The sequence below is a fragment of the Streptopelia decaocto genome (genome assembly GCF_964273445.1).
Source record: "Streptopelia decaocto genome assembly, chromosome: 5".
Lineage (NCBI taxonomy): Eukaryota > Metazoa > Chordata > Aves > Columbiformes > Columbidae > Streptopelia > Streptopelia decaocto.
Window position 1 is genome coordinate 57840226 of NC_138659.1, and position 22558 is coordinate 57862783.

The 22558-nt window shown below is 41.6% G+C and overlaps 1 protein-coding gene across 4 annotated transcripts in view; it reads left to right on the top strand.

The window, feature by feature from the left end:
• Positions 1–22558, top strand: part of ARMH3 (armadillo like helical domain containing 3) — a 128300-nt gene that overhangs the window by 39387 nt on the left and 66355 nt on the right. For all 4 annotated transcript variants that reach the window (XM_082052890.1, XM_082052891.1, XM_082052893.1 and 1 more), the window contains exons 20-23: positions 2653–2741; positions 17313–17395; positions 17909–18035; positions 20657–20732. In XM_082052890.1, the coding sequence (XP_081909016.1) occupies positions 2653–2741; positions 17313–17395; positions 17909–18035; positions 20657–20732 (375 nt within the window). The remainder of the gene's footprint in view (positions 1–2652; positions 2742–17312; positions 17396–17908; positions 18036–20656; positions 20733–22558) is intronic.

The window sequence follows — 22558 nt, forward strand, 5'->3', positions numbered from 1 at the left end:
AAATTGAAAGCAAAATGAATTTCAACCTTTCAGACCGATTTCCTCATCTACTTGATCAAATACAAAGAGCTTTTCAATCTGAAAGAAGTTTCGTAATACACAGTCATTGCAAGAGTCCCTACTTCGAAAAGCTGAATCTTAGTCTAGAAACTGAAAAGACACCTTTGAAAAACCAAAGGCGACTGACGTGAGGCCTGGGGAGCAGCGTGAGGTGTGGGAGAGAGGTTTAAGCCTGCAATAGCCTGCTAGGCAGCAAGGGGTAAAACTTAGCAATGAGGAAAAGGAGAGAAGAGGACAGGGCTACGCATGAGCACTCCATGTCCCAGGAGGCCCCTTGAATGCTTTGTTCTGTTTTAGCCTGGAGGGCAGAAATAGGATTTCGGCAGATCGTTGGCTTCGCTCTGACTGTTTGTACAGTACTGAATTTCCCCAAGGCTTGAACAGCACTACATTCTGTAGAAGAGATAAAGATACATAACATAGGCTGTTTTCTTTAAGGTAACTTTTTAGCGTGTTCTGATTTTGCCCAAATAACCCTACCACTACGGTGCCTTTGCAAGAGTTGTGCAGTTCAATTTTGAGTTTGTGAAAAATGTTTTTTAATGACATTTACAGAATTAGTTGTAGTTGAGTGTAATGCATTGGAATTTCACAAGAAAGGTGTGAAATACTTGGGCTCAAAAGTAAGGTCACATCTAGAAACCCCAGGAGAATGAAAATAATGAGCAGTAGAAACCATCAGCAGACATCTGTATCCATTCCTTTTGGCATGTTTGTGCAGTCCTTTCATTACACTCCTGTCTGAAACCAGCCCATAGCAGGCGCGGTTATTGCAGACCAAGTGGGTGTTCTGAATGCACAAATAAGTGTCATACTTCTCTGCAATACATTTAAAAGGTGGCAATATGAAGCTGAGAAATCCTGGTTGCTTTGACCAAGGGTGTTTTGTGTTCCATTATGTCTATTACAAATCTTTGGCACAATGCTAAAAAACAAAGACCACCCCACCAGGATGGATACCTTCCTGACTAAAGCAGTTTCATAACTGAAGCAGTGTGGTTTGGGAGTCTATAGGCTGGTAGCTGGTGCTCTGGCAAGGATACTAGGACTGTTGTGTCCTTCTTCATCCATCCTCTTCCATGCCTTGATTTTGCTGAGAAAGCCATAGGCTACTGAATACAACCACAAGGTTTCAATGCTAAGGTGTGTCTGCAGAGTATTTTGCATTAACAGCTATTGTAATTATAACAAAATGGTTTTTAGCCACTACCAGATTCTCTCTGATCAGTGCCTTAAACAGGTTTTTTGTAGAGGCCAATTTTATTCTTACAGCCAAGCAAATACACAGGTGGAAAGGTACTGGGCTTTGTCTGGTACCAGTAACATCAGAAATAGCAGGTCTCTCCCCAGAGCAATTGCTGTTCCTGATATGAAGACAGCTGTCTGAATTTATGAGAATCCAATTTGAAATACAGCACTTAATGTGATACTCGGCTATCATAGATGGTTTTACCTTGATTCATTTAAAGTTAGTTTCAATCCTTACCTCATCATGGTATTTTTGGGATCATCTAGCAGTCTAAAAAAAACCTGTATACCATCTACATATTATTTCTTAAAGCTTTTTAAAGCTTTTTAAAGCCTTATTTTGAGCACTTCACCCCATTTTGAATAAATGCCATGCTTTTTTTTAAAAAAAAAATTCTCTGTTTGCTATGTAGTGTATTTCAGTGGCATCTTTTCAGAGAAATGTTGATATTAATGAGATAATGTGTTTTTGAGAAAGAAGGATTTTGGGTGAAACAGTAGTTTTTCCTTTTTGAAGTCTTCCTTCTGTTTTTTTTCAAAATGTCCATAATTAAAAATAGCTTGGTCTAACAAATTCAAATTTGTAGATATTTTTCTGTCTTGTCCTTAATGATAGCTAGCACTGGAGAATTTACTCATTATATTGTATATTTAGTTCTGATGGTATTTGTGAAGAATATTAGTGCACCTAAGAGTTTGGATGAACACTAGATGCTGTAGAGACCGACATGCTTTGGAGGCTTCACAAGTATACCAGCTGTACATTGGGGGATTTCAGAGCTTGTAGGTGTGTTGCTTGATCATTTCAAAGCTCATACTTATATTGTTTGTTTAAGGAGAGCGGAAATTTTGTCAGAAAACTTTCTTTTTTTGTGTGTAATTAAACTGCATACCTCAGCAAAACTAAAAATCCTGCAGTTTGTTTGACTTTGTCATTTCCGTTAGCCTCATCGTTTGGGCCAAAGAAACTGAAGAGCTCCATTGTGTCTCATACATACGGAGCCTGCAAGTTAAGTGATTCCTTTTTTAGAGCTTATGAGGTCCTCAGGTAAGGGTAGCAAAGAGTGGAAGGTATTAATTAAATATAAACAACAAACTTGCATCTGTAGTCGGTCCAATCGTGTTGAGCTAAAACTGTTATACAGGTGCCTTTCTCTCCTCTCGTCTGGTTCTTTCTTGTAGGTGTTACTTCCCTTTAGGAGCCTAAAACCACAAGCCCCTTCCTCCTCTGACAGGCTTTGAGTTTGTCTGTTTCCCAGCTGCTGATTTTGGAGACATTTCCAGGTTCTATGTGGAATTGCTGAGAAATACAATGTAATTGATGGTTTGCCATCTCTTTTCCAGACGGTGCATTCAGATTGTGCACAAGCTGCTGTGCTACCAGAAGAAATGCAGAGTGAGGCTTCATTACACCTGGAGGGAGCTCTGGTCAGGTACTTTGCATCTCCAGAGACAGTCAAATATGAAAAGCCCAGAGTGGGTGGCTGTTTGGTGGCTGTGACTGCTTGTTCTATTGCTGCGGGGTTAAACAGCAAGCAGCAATTCTGTTAAAGCATCTTTATTTTGCTTCGTAGTTGCTACATGCAAATTACCTCTTTGGAAAGCAGGTCATTATCATAATAGTAGCTAATTTACTTTCTTGTCTGGCCATGATCACCATGGTATCCAAATGTCTTTGTTTTTCTGTTTCGTTACCTGAGTCCTTCTTCACCTGATTGAAGGAATGGATTTATGTTTCATGCAGCAGTGTTCGTCTCTCAGATATTTGTGAGTGGAAAGGAGGTAGGCTCTTGGGTAAAGGCAGGTGGACCTTACGTTTTGCTGTAAGAGATGGATACATATAGTGTGTGTAGCTGCTTCTGTAGAGAGCAACCTAGAAATGTCAGAGGGAGGGAAGAGAGGCTTTTAACTCTGACCTTTGCAGTGATGGTAGTTAGTCTGGTTCATGTCACTGGTATCCTGAGACAGGTAAGTATTATGGAGTTTGACTCATAATCTGGCAGATGTAGCTTTGTAGGAGTGTTTAAAGATGCCATCGTGTGGGAGGTCTGAAGAAGGGGGTAGGAGAATGGATTATGAGACCTAACGGGCTTCTGTCATGGATATGGTCTGTGCTTCTGTTCTTATTTTGCAAGCAGTGAAGTATCTCAGTTAGGGAAGTACACTTAATCCCCTCGCTGTTGTGGCTTAAACAAGAGGTTTATGAAAATTCAAGGGAACATGGCCCTAACTGTGTATTCCTGGAGCTGTGCTTGAGACCTAGGATCAGTGACTTGGCTGGTGTATTGCAATTCCCATCAGAAATCTGGGAGAGGATGACTTTTGAAAAAGGTGGAGATGAGTGGTTTGTGAAGCTGTTCTCAATTAACGCTGAGTACTTCCTTTCAGTAGCTTTACACAGCTGAGTGCAAACTATCCGAGTCACTTGCAGTTATTAAATTGTTGCCTTGTGTGATGTGTGGCCCATTCAGACTTCCGAAATTATTCCTGCAGAAGGTGAAGTGGGTGCCCCTAATTAAGGGATTAGCGATTTTTCTTTTTGGTGATTTTCTTCAGAACAGAGCCCGTAGAGGCATGGCTGCAGTGTAGTGCTGGTTGTGGAGAAGAATATGTACAATATAGATGTTTGTTGTGAACAGAAATTGCATCTGACGATGTGTGTGATGTCTTAGTAGTTACCAGTGAACCAAATCCATTCCTATTTGGCCAGGCTGAGCTGCGTCTTTCTTACTTGCTGGAAGTATGGAAGTCTCAAATACAATGCCTTTTGCTTGAAGGTACTGTTCCACAGTTTGGGGAGCACACTCTTAGGCATCTTTCAGTCCTTAATTTTCCTTATTTTAGGTGAAAAAAAAAAAGTCATTGCCAAACACTGAGATTTAGTATCTTGGGATATTCTTCTTAGCTGTCTCTAATTAGCTGGTATTTGTATAGCGCTTTGGAAACTTCAAGTGCCTTAGAAGTATTAAGTACTGCACATGCTTCAAAAGCAAAGCAGTAAAGTAAAAAACACACAGATCAGTCAGGTTTCTGTGAAGGACCTGGCATGTCTGCACACCTGATGGAGCTGGAGATCTCCATGCTTACTGTAGATTTCTGTGTGTTTAGGGAGATACTCTCATACAGGAGTAAATTACAGTAAGAATGTTTCCAATTTTTTTCTTATAGTTTGTTGAGGTGAACAGAGAGATTCTTCAGCAGCTGCTTGGTGATTCATAGCTGCTGGAAGGCCCTGAGTTGAATGCTACGTGCACCTGTAAAAGGGCACGTCCTGGCTGCTCCAGGTGTGTACTTCTAGATTGCCATATGTAGCAGGCTAAATGCTAATTGCCAGCCCTATCTTGAGATATTTCATAATTAACTGCTGTCCTTGTCAAGGCTGCTCTTTGATTACCCAGAATGCTGCCACCTTTGATGTGAAAGAATGGCTATTTTTCCCGTCTTGATCTGACAGGTTATTCCAAACCAGAGCATAGGGATTTCTGGATTTATTTTTCCTCTGTGTGAGCATATTCCCCTTCAGGCTTCTATTTTTGGATTGAAGAATTAGTTACCACTGCCGGATGAGCAGCTATTCATGGTGAGGTTTGAGATCTCGGGTTGCCCCATCAGGTGTGCTTTTACAGGAGGTCTTCAAGCCCACACTTGTCTTCTTGAATGACAAGGTGTGCGATGACTGAAGCAATGCCCCTGTTGTGCAGCAGGGGCAATAGTAATGGAAGCCCCCCAACAGAGCTGAGTGGAACAAAGAAGCTGGAGGGAATGGGTGTAGAGAAGTACTGAAAAAAAACAAAAAAAAACCAAAAAAAAAAAAAAAAACCAAAGCGAATTCTAGTTGGCATGTAAGAGGAGGAGAGTTATTTCAGGCAGAAAATTGAGTGGGAGAGGAAGACAAAAGGAATACTGTGGGGTGGGTAGTCAGTATAGGGTGCGAAGGAACTGAGATAAGGGTGGTAGGTGGAAGTAGTAGCAATGTATGGAGCCTTCTGTTCACATACCAATTCTAATGTTAGCTAGTCTCTAATTAAGGAAAGCCACTTGTGTGTCACCTGACGGAAGGATGCTCTTCCATTGTGCGTGCTTTGTCTTGAGTATGGAAGGCCAGCAGCACTTTGAGAAAGTTTCTGCATTTCCTTTCTTGATGTTAAGTTGCAATGATTGCAGAGGAGAGCAGTGGAGCCAGGTGTTTGGCATCTCTCAGGACTCATTGGGCTGTTTGTGCAGTCTGTAATACTTTATAGATTTTTGGATACGCCACTATGTGGCACATTGCTTACATACGATCTTGCTTCTGTTGGACTTCCTTTTTCAACATCCGAGCTTGAGGAAGAGAATATTGTTACTGAGTCCTTGGTTGTGATCCAGCTTTAGTTTCCCTATTAGGTTAATTCTTTCATATTAAGTCAAGGGTTTGGGACCTTAATAACACTTAATACAGTATAAATCTGTAGTTGTGCTGGCCAGATGACTAAGAATGTTTAGCTGACAGAGAATGATGCAGAGGTTTGAGAGCTGGAAGCGAGACTGACAGAAAGGAAGATCTGAAGTTGTTGAAAGTAGTATATACAAGTTGGCTCTAGTTAAAAGTAGTGTAAAAATAAATATCAGATCAGAAGTGGAGCTAGATTCTAGAATATCCTAAAGGGAGTGCTGGAGAATGAAAAACCATTGTAATTTGATTAGCCTATGAAAATGATTAGTAAGTGCATTTACTGATAGGTGGACCAGACATTTAGATCCAGAGATGCCTGTTGATCTTGGTTGCTCTTTAACAGAACTTGTCAGCAGATTATTAGCTTCACTTCAGCCATCTGTGGTTAGTATGTGGCTCTTCCCTTTGAGCACTGAAGAAGATCTTCAGGTTTTTCTTCTGTGACAGTGCACCATTACTGGTGACAAGCCTGGAAATTTGGTCAAGGTCACAAACCATAAGTGGATATCATTATATTGACCTGTTCCCTTACAGACATTTTGGCCACTTGGAAATTTGAACTGTTATGCCAGGTACCTTGTACTTTTTAAATGCTGATTTATTGAATGTCAAGTATAACGTACTTCACAGAGCTGATAAAGAAACTTTACTCAGTACCAACCAGTTTCCTGCTCTCAGAAATAGCATGTTCTGCACCATATTTGTCTTAAATTCTGCTACTTATCATGTGAAAACGAGATTGATTTTTGCTGGTCATAAAGGTGAGGTTTGGCTTTTAGTTGTTGAACTCTAACTAGTTTGTGCAGCACTTGAGTGATGGAAGGTGCTATATATGTTGTTGTCAAGCATGTATAAGCTATGCCAAAAGAGTTTTCATGAGTCATTTAAGCTTTTTATATAAAAAGACCTCATTTCTTCAACTCCTCCCACCTCAAAATTAGTAATGCTTGAGCAGTTCATTCTGAGCTTAGGGATGCAGGTAACTTCTTTGCAGTTGCTATGGTTTGCTTTAAGCAAAAGCCATGTTTAAAGAAACAGAAAAGCAGTTCTAATGTAGACTTACAACAGCAAGAGTAGATAATAAAAAATATTACATATTATAATGAACGATGGTGAAATAGCTATTTTTTAGTGCAACTGAATGCAAAGTAGGATTAAAAATGAACTTTGCCACTAGTAAGCATTGAAGATCAGTTTCCAAATTATTGTAACATAAAGGCTACAGTTTCTTATCTTTTATCCTAGTTGATCTGATAGATGCTGAATGCACTGTTAAAATTAGGGTGCTTCAGATGTGTAGTACTATCAAGAAGTTAATTCTTATCAGTTTTTATTTTAAGAGTATCAAAGCAGCCTTTTGCAATGCTACTGAACAAAATATGCTGTTTTTCCGTTAGTAGACTTAATTCTTAGATCTTGTTTTGTCAGTTTCTGTATTTATAATGTGAGGATAGTATTAATTTCAAAGTCTTTTTGGGTGAATACTAAAGAGGTGAAAGGTTCCTCTGTGGAACATTTAAAATAAAGAAGCAATATTTTTAGGGGGAGAAAAAACCCCACCTTAGTATGTATTATATAACACACTTGCCCTTATACAGTGCATGTTTAAGGTGATACTGTTTAGTCGCTTGTGCTCTGCTTTGTTATTTCTGTGTCTGAAATATTGGTTACTGATAGTATTTGTTACCTACATCATTTCTGATTCTCCAGCTGCTGATCAGGTCTGCTTCAGCCCTCTGATTTGTGTTGCTGAACAGACTAGAAATCAGGTGATGTTGCGTCTCCACTTCATCTTTAGTCCCGCTGTCACTGTCACATTCTGCAGCAGCTACCTGGCAAGGGAAGCTTTTCTTCTTGCAGCTCTTGTGGAGGCAGGATTCATATACTGGTGTACCAGACAGTCGAGTTTACTGGTAAAATGCCTGATCACTAGGTACTGCGAGAGTTTGAAAGACTATAGAGCTGCTTGGCCAGTTAGCAAATGACTTAAATATTTTAGGGAAAAGAATTAAAGACTGAAAATTTGACCTTCCAAACAAGCAGAATGTCTTATGTGGCTTTAAAAAAATGCTACCAAGTTTCAAGATCCAGCAGTCATGATCCAGCTGATGGTATAGATAAGGTTGCTGTGGTAATTTCTATGCAATGAGGATTTCTATAATATAGTAACAAAGAAAGAAATGTCTTCTAAATTGTGAAGGATGTTGCAAGCATGAGAGAATGGTCTCTTCAGCACAGCATCTTCAAAGGTAACTAATAAAGGTCATGGGTAGGGATAGGGTAGCAGGAAAAGCAGCTTGCGTGTTAAGTGTAAAATGCTTTCATAAAACAAAATCCATGATGAGTACAAACAAGGTCTGTTCGTTAAAGGGTTCTACTTGAGCTTACTGTTTTGGGAAGAAAAATAAGTCATTGTGTGAGACTTGACCTTTCAAATACCTTCCAGCAGAAATGCTTTCTGACTTTACTGCACTGCATGTAAACTGTAAAGAGAACTATAGAACAAATGCTGGAGTTTTTAACACCTTGCTAGGTCAACATACTCTACCTAATGCAGGTTTTACCTGGTGCTTACCCTCTCATTTCTCCATGCCTTTTGATAATGGGAGGCTGGCCCAGCTTTTCAAAGCCACACATGGGTATCTCCATGTGACTGAAAGCTCCCAGCCATGTGCCATGTGTTGTGCTGGAGATTTGGGATGTCATGAGTTGTTTTGAGTAGAAGGCGATGCTGTTTTTTAAAAGAGAGTGCTGTTTCACTGAGGAATGAGGGTGGAAGTGGGAAGGATGGGTCCCTCTGCAGTATCCAGTGATCATCTGTGGGAGTACCAGGAAGTGAGGGAGGAAGAGGCAAGAATGGTGTTCAGGCTGGTTAAATGGGAGCTGCTGAGCAGTTCCAATGGGCATGGGAGTTCTGATGTGATGTGGTGGGCTAGGTCTTTAGAGCCAGAGGGCATCTCAACCTGGGAAGAGCCTAAGATGAATTGGAGGTGATAGGAAGCCCTGAATATAGGAGGGACTAGGTAGGATGAGGTCTGGGAGGTGTTACTAGATAGAACCTTTGAGTTAGAAATCATTGCATGATCTGGAAAGGGAGCTCTTCAGCATTTTTAACTCCCAGAGATGGGACTAAATATTCTTTTCCTATTTTCTTATTTGAATGCCATCCTGGGGCCATACTTCAGTGTGGGAAACTGGGGAATGAGTGCTAATGTCTAGCTTAAGTGTATATCCTGGGTATTTTTTTTCACAGTGCTTTTTAATGCATTGTATGCTTGAAAGAGGAAAGGATGTTTTCTTCTCAGAATGATGTTTTGACCATTTCATCTGTGCTTATGTCTTCTTTCTGTGCCAAGGACATGGACAGGACTTCTCAGGTCTTGTGTTAGCACCACAAGGGCAGAGATGTTTTCCTCTAGGATTGCAAAAAACAGTGAGGTCCTTTAGTATCCCGACACACTGCGTCATTAAGTTGAAGTTTTGGATTTTATGTTTATTTCTAAGTGGCCCAGTAAATCAATATTAAAATTGTGATTAACTTGCATTTTATGCAATGTCCTTGTCTATGGCAACTTCTCTCACCTTTACTTGTAGACAGGTGACTGGCAAGCTTTCTCTCTGTTCCTTATCTTTGAAATGGAAAGAAAATAGATAATATCAGCCACCTGTTCAGTAGGAAGCCCAACAGGTTCACAAGCACTTGTGCTTGTTGACTCTAGCGAAGTTTCTGAGGAGTTGGAATAGTTCTGAAAATCTATTGGAAAGAATGTAGTTTCTGTAACTGTTATGTGCCGTGGAACAGGTAGTGGGAGCTGGCAGCCCTTAGAGTTGTCTGTCTTCTTTACTTACAGGACTGCTGATGCTTGGTTGGGCATGTGGTGCTGTGTTGGCACAAGCTCAGTACAGGAGTGCAACTGTTAGTCCTGTTAGCTTTTTTGGTGAATTTAGGAAAGGACTTCAATTGAAAGATTGCTTTGTAAAAGAGATTTTATTTGTAGTTGTGATGTATGTTGTGGGTTGATATTCATTGATTTGTTTAATTTATACTTCTGGTAGCACTCCATGATGTCCTAAAGAAAACTCCAGTCCCATTTTACAAAGCTCGTTACAGGCAAAAGACATGTGAAGTTCAGAAGGGAAATAGCAAACATCTGCTTGTAGTCTTCTGCTGCCATTCTCAACTGGTTGCTCAACTTCATGTTAAACATTCCATGTTACCTCCTGCAATCAAAGCTAAAACACTTTTGTGGTTAGAGCACACAGCCATTTGCTGAAATGGACTGGCATAAATCTCCTAAAGAAAAAGTGCATGGAAATGCAGGAATTCATCTGCTTTTACTTAAATACTTCTTATTGTAGTATTACTTAATTCTAGTTACCTTCACTTTATTTTAATATATTTTAATACTGATGATAAAGAGTTTGGCCCCAGTTGCCAATGGAGAGAAAAAGAATAATATAAGATTTGTGGCAGTTATTGATCACCTAGTAAGATCAGGATGGGAATTCTTTAACAGTCTTGCTCAGATGAGCACAAAGGGAGTTTAGTCATTTAAGTGGACAGAAATCAAGTAACCTTTTGGTCATCCTGTCTCAGCCTGGCAGGTGTCATCTGGATATGTTGCTCTATCCTGCATATTGCTTTTTTAAATAAAGGTAGCAAACACTGGAGAATTTGTGAATCGCTAACAGTTTGTAGAGCATGGTAACCTAGTGGAGATAGTGTGATAATTTCACCTGGGAAGCAGTCCCATCGATGACAGAAGTATTAGAACTAGAGCTGTTCCCAGCCATTTCTTTGTCTACATGAAGGGGTTGCAGCATTCGAAATGCGGTGATTTACCCTTTCCCCTTTTTGTTGTCAAGCAGCAACACTCCTGGGTCTTGTACTTGCTGTCTTTCCATGTTCTCACACAATGTTTCTGCTCTTTCTCCAAATCCTTCTCCTCTTCTAAAATCCCATGCAAAAATGTGCAACCTTTAACTCCCAAGACTACTATTTAATTAACACTGTGAACCTGCCCTGTCAGAATAGAATTGAGCTCAATACCTCCTTTTCCTCTAAAGAGGAATGAAGCTTGTGGGTGTGTTCTTTTTTATTTTTAAGAAAGAAGCAAATTGTTCGTCTGAGCTTTAGCTGAAGTTGGAAAATTTGGTTTCTTTCTCACTGCGTGCTGGATTGCTATCAAGCAGCATTTCTCTGGCATCAGCAATCAGCATTTCCATTAAGCTTGCAATTTTCACACCACTGGCTGCGGTGAGGTGGGAACAGTGAGTACCAGGAATAGGGACTATATAAAGAAAGTAAAGGATTGGAAATGGCCTGCTCAACTGATCCTGGGAGCGATGGGTTATGCCAGCATGTGCTCCAGCCCTCTGGCAAGCTGTTTTTTCTCATTAAGAACACCGTCTGCTTTCATGCTTATACCCTGAGAGTCACAGGGAGAAGAGGGAACAGCCGTAGAGCACTGAGATGCTGGCAATGGGGAGCCTGCCAGTCACTGGCTGCTCCGGGCCATGGAGCTTTGGTGGCTGGGAGCAGGAATTCGGCCGCACCTGCAGCAGCGAGCAGGGAGGCAGCGGTGGCAGCGGTCAGAGGAGCCGACCAGCCAAGTGAATTGTTACAACCATGAGCAGGGTGCTCCCTCCTTAGCAGAGCAGAGGAAAGGAACTGAAGCATATTGAATAGTGATGTTGGCAGAGCTTTTATTGCTGCCTCTGCTCCCCTGAGAGGGCACTGCACCAATGGTGCAACAGTCTTGTTTTCTAGCGCTTGGGCTGATTGATGGGAAGCTGCAAGTGATGTCCCAAAGTAACTGGTTCACTTGTCCAAGGATGCTGGGATAGTTTGTACCTCAGGGGGGTTCTGGTGCATTAGTTTGTAGTAGCAATGTAGCTGTCTTGGGCACGCTTCCTACTCCTACTGCTCTGTTTGGAAACTACCTCAGTTGGTTCTTTTCTGTCAAACCCTCTTTTCTGTCAACCCATCTCCTGCTGAGTTTGTTTTGATCACTGTTTTGCTGAGCGTCTGCCCATGTTGAATGTGGCCAGAACTCTTAACGCTCAGGTCATCTCAGTATATCATATTTGAGCCTTTTGCTTCCCTACTTCTGAATTTCTTTTCAGGCATAGCATTTATTACAGGTGATTGCTCTGCTCTGGATTCTCTCCTCCTCCTCCTAAAGTGAGGCATATGGTTATCTGAGCTAAGCGTTTGTGACCTCCAGTCTGGAACAGGACAGTGAACTGGTCCGTGGTTATAGAATGGTTGTGTTGTGATAGTCTGTAATTTCCCCACTCTGTGCTGTAGTTTTCCTCATGTAAGGCTGAATTTTGGAATCTGGAAAACTGTTATGAGAAAGAAAGCATTGTTTGACCTATTACTTTTGAGCAGGCATTTGATGTTGACTGGTTAGAGGCAGAATACTGAGCATAGGTGGGCGTTTGGTCTGACCACGTACAACCAGGCATGTTCTCATTGCTCTATTTGTGCTTCCGGTGCTGGTTCAGACAGAATAGTGCTGCTTTCTCTTCTGTGTTGGAGAGACTGAAGGACAGAAAGAAGAATCAAAAACATACGAAGTTCCGCTTCCTGAGGAATGTAATCTAGTTTCTTCTTAGTTCCAGTCTAGTGCACTAATCCGTACTGGATCTGGCTCACCATGTGCTGCTATGAGCACTATGGACCCTGCTTTGAGAGTACATATATGTGAAAAGGCTGGCTGTAACAGGCCCAAGATGGTTCCTGTGCTGCCGAAGCCCTTGGAGGCAGAGGATTTCTGTGCAGGAAGGAAGAATTGCTGTTATCTGCTGCCCTGTAGTGACTTGCGGGTGGGGATCATCCTAAGGGGGTTGTGAGTTGAAACACTGAAAGCAGGACACTAAATATACTGTTGATACAATAGTAACTTCCAGAGGGAATGGGAAAATCAGTGCTCTTCACAGTGTGCCATGCGAGATGGAGAGTAGAAAATTGAAGGATTTTAATAGAGTACAGGAGTCTGTTAATTCATGTTACACTGCGGCTTCTGAGGTGCCCTCACATCTTTTTCTCTCTTGCTCCTTTGTTGAGGGCCATTATATGCACCATTAGAAGATTTTTTTTTTGACCTGTGAGCACAGCAGATGCAGTGACAGAGGCCTCCATACTGTGCTCAACCCATCCAAGCTCTCATTGATGTGTGTCTCAGGGCTGTTCTCTTCTGCTCTGTCGTGCGATAACACATCAGAGCCTTCTGATGCTCTTGGAAGAGTCTGCACTACATTCTGACTTGCCCAAGGGACGGTACTACTTCTTCTTTCACTTTTCTCTACTTAACCTACCTTCACGCTCCCATTGCATTATGTCTGATCCAAACAGTGAACACTGGAACACTAAATAGAATGAAAACTTTGTGTGAATCCCAAATGTGCTGAGGCTGTATTTATTTCTGTTTGAAATAAGGCTTACAGGGAGAGAAGGTAAGTCAGCTATGGGAGGAGGAATAGGGGAAGGAGGAAGAGGTGAAGGGCATCTGTCCGGGACAGGAGTTGCCTCCTTCCTGCAAGAAGAGGTGCTGCTCTGCCCACAGTCTCCTTACAGAGGATTTGCTTGAAGAAGGGCAGCAAATAACTGAGCAGGAGTACTGTTTCTCAGCAGACAGTCTGGCCACAGGAGCTGATAGGGAAAGTGGCTGTCCTCAAATGCAGCTGTGTGGCGGAGAGCCAAGAGCCTCTTTCACTGCAGTTATTTCAATTTAAAAAGTGTGTGGGGGGGTATCTGTAAAAGCTGGTGATGTCATTTTTCATCCTTTAGGCAATTTTCTCTCCCAAGGATTATTATAGCCAAAAAACAACCTGTATGCTTTATACCACTTTCACGTACAGCCAGTCATATGCCTTCATGTCCAATTTAAGTGTCCACTCAACATGCCTTTCTACTTGGTTTTGAGGCTGTAAATGTAGGTGTTCAAGGCTGTGTTCTCTTCTTGTTGATTTAAGAAGTATAGTCAGTGTGCTCAGCTCAGGTCACAAAATGAGGAGCCTGCATGCAAATACTGATAGCTGCTAGTTTAGTTCAGTTACAGCCTCCTGCCTTTGTTGCTAAAGAAGTTTTAATGACACCATTGCGTTGTGAAATTAGGGATGTTTCAAGACTCACCATAGTGAGTGTATTATGTCTTGGTAAGGAATACCAAATACAAATATCTTTAGGAAAAAAAGGCTCTAGAGACTGTTGAAAAAGTGGTGCTGTTTTCTAGTTACTGTTGAACTAGATCTCATGCGCAAGCCACTCAGTGTTAAATCCTGGAACACAAATTGGGATAATGTGGCTGAGCCCAAGCAGGGGCCACAGTTCTGTCTGTCTGCACAGCTGAGAGATTGAACTGATCCTCTGCTGGGGAAAAAAACAAGGTTGATTTCCTGGCTAGCATGAGAGCGCAGCCTGCGGATGGGATATGAGCGGTGAGCAGTTGATTGCATCAGGGAAAAAGTGACACATCTGCTTTGGCTTCAGGTTCCTCAGGAGGAGCAGCAGCAGTGGCCTGTTGGAGCTCAGGGCAGAGGAACGTTCAGCCAGTTGGACCTTTGCTCTAAGGGTTTATTTTGTGTGTGTGTAACTGTAACTGAAAGACACTGGGCATGTAAAGCTGGATCTAAAAGGTGTTAATCCTGAAAACTCCATGGCATAGCTGTCCTCATTTCAGTGTGGGGTCTGCCTTACAAGCAAACTACAGAGACGCATGAGATTTCAGGGCTTGTTTTCCACAGTGTTCCTGTTCCTTAGAGCCACTTGAAACAGAAGCTCATGCAGGATGTGCTGGTGTGGAAGAAGATCAGTTGTTCCTTCAGCATCGATGTAGTGGGTATCCTGAATAGAAGCACTCATTGCAACTTTTTTAGGAATGTGTTGTTTCCCAACAGTTGGATGAATTTGTCAGTGCAGTGCGCATAGTGACTGTAAACCTGGTGGCTTAGCTCTTCTGACAAGCTCTGAGCCCTGCACTGTTTGTTCTTCATGTGAAGCACGTCCCCATCCTTCCTAGTTCCTGGGAAGGAACAGCGTAGATTGGCTGTGAAGGGCTATGATGCAGCGCAATTCAGATATAAAGATAGATTTCAAGCAATGGTAATATCTTCTTTCTGACTGAAACAGGAAAATTAAACATAAGCAAATTCATCATGATGACTGGAACAAATGTAAGAGCTGTTGTTGCGGTAGAACGGAGCAACAATTCTCCTTCAAGTGTTGTCACCAAGTGCAAATGCTTTAGGGAGGTATCTGAGAAATATTGCAGTGGGCAGTTGTAGGGTACCTGCCCCTGTCAGGTGGTGAGTGCTCATGCTGTAGACAATGATGGTTATGCTTGTTCTTTAAAAAAGTGTTTCCCCACCACAGGCAGCTTTCATGTTCACTATGTTTGGATGTTCGGTGTCTTCTCATTGTGGTGTGTGACCAACCTCTGCCAAAGACCTTTCAGCAGGGTTTGAGGGGGAGAGAGACACAATGGGATGAGCAAGAGGCTTCACACCACTTGTTACAGAAAATGCAGAGCTCTGCTGCTCTGCTTTCAGAAGCCCAAACTTCTAGCTGTTGAACAGCCATGCCTGGTCATAGGATGTGGCTGGGAAAGAGGTAAAACCATAGTTGTATCTATTAAATAGAGAGGTGGCCAAAAGCTGCTGTGGCAGAGATGCAGGGCAGCTGTCTTCAGATCAAAGTGTTGACTGCGGGAGACTCTACTTTTTTGCCGTGGAGGTTTGGTTACCTTGGAAACCTGTTTTTAGCTGTATATCTGCTCCAGTGGAGAGCCCATCTGTCCCTGCTACTTCTTTGTTTTGAAACTGCTGTTTTACAGAAAAGTATCTGACAAGAGTATTTCCAGAGCTGCATTATTGTGGAATCCAGGCTATGCTTTCGGTCCCAGGTGTTTGAGTCTGATGATGAGGTGATGATGGTGTGGGGAGTTGTGTGGCTGGATGGAAAAGGTATCAGTATATCTACTTGGTGAGGTGGGCTGCTGTTGTGGCAGGGAGAGATGCTGCTGCTGGTTGGTCAATCCTGGAAGAGCTCTGAAAGATAAATCACTCACCTGTCTGGAGTTTGCAGAGAACTTTGTTCTGGTTTGCAGTTCAGCATCAAGCCACCAGCTGGTAGATTAAATTGAAGTATCTTCTGTCTGTGGCAAATAGATACCCTCACTAGGACTGTAGACTTCCCTTTTGGGGGCATATAAAAACTTTTGATCCTTCTGATGGACTTCAAGGTAGTGGTTTCAGGACTGTATTCAGAATCTGACAGTTTTGTTTAATTCCAGGTTTTACCAGCCTCTGCATCTGTCTTTTTACTGTAGGTTTTTTGGTTTTAACTTTTCTGAATGCTCTGTAGTCCTGAAGGGGGGAAGGGTATCTAAATTTTGCCCTTACCTCATTCCTGTTCCCTGTGTTTTATCTACCTTTGGACTGAGAGGAATAGCCTGTTCTGTGTTTGCTAGGTGGTTCTCCCAAACCAGAATTGGATTTTTTTGCAGGTTACTGGGTAGTGTGTAACAGGGAAGAACAGGTTAATAAATTCTAGGTGAACCTATAACAAATCAGAGTGATGCTGGGCATTACTCTGTTAGATGCAGTTACCAATTAGTAGGCAATTAAGAACCTTTTTTAAAAAGCCTGTGTAGCATTCCAGCTTGACTTCGTGGGCCATCTAATTCAGATGTTGTAAGTCTTGAAATCTGCTGACTTCAGAGCAGAGAATACATTAAGAATCTGTTCAAGGCAGGCATCTGCTTTCAGCCCTGAGCAGATACAATGCAGAAGAGCTTTCTTTTTTGAAATTTTCAAGAACTAGATACAAGATAAAGAACTTTTCATTTTATTCAAGTATATGGAATACAATTGTTTATTGTAAAGTCTGTTTGATTAAAGCTCTTTTAGCCAACCTTTTTGTTAATTCCCACTCTCACTAACTGATTTGGGGTAGGTACAGAAGGAGCTTTTGTTGTTTTCTTAAGACAAGTGTGAACCAGATCTGTAGTCTTTACTGCACAGCCCTAGATAACTGACACAATAAAGTACTGTATTCTTCTTTGTACCATTGCAGCAGCATTGACATAGAGCTACAGAAAAACTATGTCATGTGGGTTTTTTTTCTTCCTTTTTTTTTTTTAAACTGCATGTATCAACAAGAGTGACAGTTTGGGGCTGACAACGCATACATCATGTTGGTGATGTATGAAGCAGAAATGAGAGAGTGGGATTCTCCAGCCCCAAGGCTCATTTCAGGATCTGGCAGACAGACAAATCTCCTGTGAACTGACTAAGCTAACAAGAGACTTACCTTGAGCCTCAGCAGATCTGACTGGGAAGTCAGTGAAGGAGAGGGAATGTGGGACAGTACAATAGCTGTCACCTGTCCAGCACAGTGTTTTAGCCACAAAAAAAAGAGGCTTCCGCCACATGGAAGTTAATATATTTTTGAGAGGTGAGCAGCTGGCATTTAGGTTAGTTTATACTAGATCTGAGATAACGAAGGTGACTTGTTGAGAATGGCTTTGCTTTGAATTTTATTTTTAAAATACATATTTTCTTCTAGCTTTGATCAACTTGTTGAAGTTTCTCATGTCTAATGAAACTGTGTTGCTGGCCAAGCACAACATCTTCACCCTGGCTCTTATGGTGAGTACAGACAAAGCAAATCCTCTTCTTTTAAACAACTTAATCTTGAATGAATCTCAGGAAGGAATCCATGTTCTGGCTTGGTAAGGCTATCAGAACAAGGCCACAAAGCTGAGGAATATAATTGTGATTGGTTTAGCTAGATGTTTGGAAAGGGCAGTGCTGGGACTCACTTATGGGGTCTGCTCATTGAAATAAACAAGTCTATTTGAGGAAAGGCTTAGTTTAATTTTCCAGATTTGGTAATGCTTTTTCTTGTTCTGTGGTCCTTTGTATAAAAAATCATAGAAACCTGTTCTCCTGGCCCCAGATACAATAGTATTTAAGCTTCTTTTCTGTCTCCTCTGTACTAGAAGGAAAACAATAGATAAAGTAAAGAAGTAATGTAATACTGTGTAGTGCAACCAAGAATTATTTCTTTTAAGGTTTTGGTCATAGTTTCTATTGTTTCTGTTGCTGAGTAGATTTTTTGTAAATATTTCTGTTGTAACTTCTTTACACTTCCTTGTGCAGGTTGTGAACCTGTTCAACATGTTCATCACTTACGGAGACACCTTCCTCCCCACTCCCAGCAGCTATGATGAGCTATATTATGAAATCATTCGGATGCATCAGAATTTTGACAACCTTTACTCTATGGGTGAGTACCTCTTGGCTGGTCAGCAATACTGTTGGCTAGAAGTGAGGGGGATGGAGGGATGTTTGTGTCAGGTGTTTTCTGTCCACATGCTTCTGATGTGTGTCTTGGTGAATGGATGTGTTTTGTGTAGTAGGACACACGTTTTGTAAATTAAGAATTGAGAGAGGATAAACTTGTTAAAGGGATAAATTTTTTTTTTTGTAAGGAAAAAAAACAGGAGCAGACCCACTGGCCTTTCTAGCAGCCACTTACTGTGGTTGGAAATATAATTTTGTGGGCACAACTGGGTAGGTTGTATTTCATGCATCTTTGTGTAGTTTCCATCTATCACATTTGACAGTTTCAAGCCAGAGCACAGGTATGTGCTGCAGAACGAGCCAGCACAGAGGAACACTCGGTGCACACAAGAATTTGGAAAAGAATTTGAGAAACTTATAACAAGAAGCTTGCTGTGCTAGACAAATTACATCTACTGCACTCATTGCCAAAACAAACCAAGAAAACAGCCCTCACAAACCTGCTTGCAATGACAAGCGAATCACTGGATAGAAGAATGTTTCTACGGGCAAAACAGGGAGAGGCTGCCATCCTTCAAAGAGAGAGAGGCACGCTGGAATGCCACCAAGTGACACCCAGCAGGGAAAAAAGGAACAACAGAGAGCAGGGAATGCATGGAGGTATAATCAGCCAGCGTATACCCAGGAGCCCAGGGTTGCTGCAGCAGTGCTGGTGTTGTGCCTGCATGCTTGAAGCTGTGAAGAAGAGAATACAGCTGTGTTTTTTGCTTTGTTCTAGAAGGTCCCTCCCTTCACCCCCTGCTCCCTTCTCAGTGTGATCACCCAGTGAACGTCAGGAGTTAATAGAAACATATCAAGGGAGTTAGAGGGCAGTGTTATGTTATCTGAATAAAAGTAGCCTAATACTCCCTGCAGTTGCAAGCAAAAATGAGCTGCCTTTTTGTACAAAGTTCCTACAGTTTTCATCCACTATATAAAGGATCACTTGGCCATTTTTGTGCCCTCTGAGCACATACATTTTTTGCTAACCCATTTCTTACTCCAAATAATTGCAGCTGGTAAGATGAGGTGTTTTTACTAGCCAGGAAAGGGGAATGGAAGAATAACACACTCAAATACCTACTCAGTTGGGCTGCAACAGGCACATCTGACTTGTTGAAGCAATTCATTTGCCACATGAATATTTTCCATCCTGCTACACAGAGCAAACCTCTTTGAATTAATGCTGTAGATGCCTGAATGGAAACTCTCTCTGAATACATTACTTTAGATATTCAAGTACAGTACCTACTGTTTGACAAAATAATGTTATTCAGAGCTGGTGTAATTTTTTCTGCAGGTGACTTGTGGTGGGAGCACTAGGAAGTGAGAAGGTAGCACTGTCTCAAGTTGATAAAAGCCACAGTTTAGCCAGGTGTCCTGACAGCTTCCCTTGGCATGTCAGTCCATCTCACTGGGACTACAGTCACCCTTCAGTCCCCTAGCCTTGGGATGTTTGTTAGGACAGATGAGAAAGCTATTTTATCCTTTAGTTTTCCTGGTAATGTGGCTGAAACTTTCCACGTTGGGAGTGGAGGTGGAATCTAAGTTTCCTTGGTTTTTATTTGTTTATTTTTCTTGTCCCAAATCTGAACTTTATCCATATCTGCAGGGCTGAAAGCTTCTCTCATGCAATAATAGGCATGAGTATGCAGCCACTGTGCTTATGGATTCACTTGTAGCATCCATGTTTCTAGATGATCCTGAATTCTGACGATGTATTGTTCCTTTGCTCCCAAGTCGGAGGTGAACCTTTCTTGTGGAATGTAACCTCCAGAAAACCCTGTATGTACAATTTCATAGAAAATTCCCTCTATTCAGGCAATATGGAAAATTAATCAAAAAATGTGCTACGGGGTCTGTTATTGTTTTGGTGCATACCAAGAGACGTGCAGGTAACTGCCACTATAGAAACACTACAGATTCTGACCTAAATAAATATCTTGGGTGCTCTAGCAGAAAAAAAAAATATTTCCTAGAAGTTCTTCCTGTTGCTGAATGTTTTCAGATCTGCTCTCAAGTCTGTCAGAGACCATCTGTGCAACAGAACAACGCCCTCATTCCTGCAGGGAGTGTTTTTCCCCAGGCTGGTGTATAATCCCTCTGCAACTCCAGATAAACAGGGAGGTAAAGAATCCATCACTGCTGGGTTGGGTTTAAGTCATAGGGTGTAGTCCAGCTCAGACAACCTCGCATAAATAGATGCTGGAGGAGAGCAGCAGAATAAAAGGTATGATAGACCTGGGGCGCTGTCCTGTTTCTGAGGGAAAAGAACTTTAATATGTGGTGATGAAAGCAGTTAGGAGGACCCAGGCTCTTCTGTCCCCTCTGCGTCCTGTCTCCCACTCATTCTCTAGTTCTGCGCACCTCTTCCAGGTTCTTATGTTTCTTAAATGGGCTTTGAAGGGGACTTCTGCCCTGGATCACAAATTGTCTTTAAGATGACCTTTGTTTTGACGTGGTTCCTGGACTGCCATCTCACCAAAACAGGTGTTTTTTTTTAACATTTTGGATTAGAAAATTGCCAGTTCTATGCCAGCACTGTTAACTATCTTCTCCTTTCAGTTCTAAGGCTTTCTACTAATGCTGGTCAATGGAAAGAGCCTGCAAGCAAGGTGACCCATGCATTAGTCAATATTAGGTAAGGAGCAGAAGTTGTTAACGATTTTTTTAGATTCTTGTGTCCTGTGTGACTGCATTCTTATCATGACACTTTGACATTTGTTGTATTGAATTTGTTTTTGAATGTGTTCTCTTTGCTGGGCTTTGTTGCTGCTCTGAACAGGGCCCATGGGGATAAAGAGAGGATCACCAGGGTTTGATTGTCTTCTTTCTAATAATTCTCTCGGCTCTTCTGTAGGCCGAGTGCTTTCAAAGCATGGCACAAGCTGTAATGAATTAATCCTCACAGCATTCTTGGGAGAAGTTAGACAGTAGGGAACAATGCTGTGATAGCAGAGCAATTGGGAACCTAATGGATTTCTGTTGTGTGATTCTGTTGCAATTCTGTGACACTATGGAGTGAACTGTAAGCCAGCTGTGATAAGCAGATTCGAGTACTCTTAACATTGCAAGATTTTTGTATGTGTTTCAAAATTATTATTAAGAATGTCTCAGTATTCTCTTAAACATCTTCCTCTTGTTCAAGGGAAGAAGTTATGTTCTACTTGTAAGGCTAAGGAATATCTGGGGGTGCTTTTGTGCTGTATTCCTTCATGACAGAAATAATTTCCTGGCTTCTGAAGCATCTAGTACTGACCAAGCTGGGTATTGGGGAAGAGGCTTATGGGTCTGATTGATTGGGAAATAGAAGAATGTTGTGAGAGAGAATTTACTGTTTATCTCTGGCTTGTAAACAAACCATAAAAGATACCAGTGTTTATACTGAAAAAAGATCTGTCCATCACTTCCCTGGTCACCCTGGACACTTGGTGTCTATGCAGCACCAAGTAACTCAGTACTGCTGCATTGCTCATGCTTGTCATTTTCCTCACTACAAAAGAGATTGTGTAGGACAAACACTCTGAGGGCATCTTTCCAGTCAATATACATCTTATGTGTCTATAAACCACCTTAAAGGTTCCCTTAGTAAGTCTGTAACCTTAAAAACATCCCATATGGTTCCAGAAGATTTATTTTGCTACTACCCTTATTTTTATTTTTTGTAAACAGACATAAATGAACACTTGTGGGCAGATAATGCACTCAGGGTGAAGCAGCAGAACAGATAGCTGTTGGCAAATTAATGTTGTTTAATGTGACACAAAGTGTCTGTTCTGGGAATTCTCTGTATACCCAGGGTGAGGAGTCTAAACTGGGAAGAGATTAAAAAAAGGCAAGTAGCTGCAGAGGCTTTGTGCTTCGCCCCTGGTTTGTGCAACCAAGGTTTTGCAGTGGCTCATTTCCTCTTGGCTTAACAGCTGCTTTTGTAAAGAGGAGGGTGCTCCTGGGACAAGAGGCAAACAAAAAACTGGCTCTGTGATCGCCTTCCATGGACAGCCTGTATTAGGCATGTTTGGTGCATGGTGCTGTCTGAAACCTGTGACAGGTTTCTCTTCTAGACTTCTGGGAACTTTCCCCCGCTTCACCCAGCTGCTCATATCTGTTGAAATTCATGTGTCTTTCACTAGCTTTAGAAGTTTTCATGAATGGCTTTTCACTCAGTGAAATGAGACGAGGTCTAAATGAGAGATGATTCAAGACCTGGAGAGAGATTAGATGTCAGAGAACTTGTTCCATTTGATTTATCTCATTTTATCTCATTTCCTCTTAAAAAAAAAAAAAAAGAGTGAGGGGGTGGGTATTTTAACTACTTGTTTGTTTTCTTCTTGTGGTAAAAATTTGAAAGGTTCTTTAGCTGTATAGATTCCAGAGCAGACTGTTGTTGGAACGTGGAGAAATCTAAAGGTATTTTGTTTTTGTGAAGGTGACTGAAACATCACACTGTCAACATGGTGTCTAGGGCTA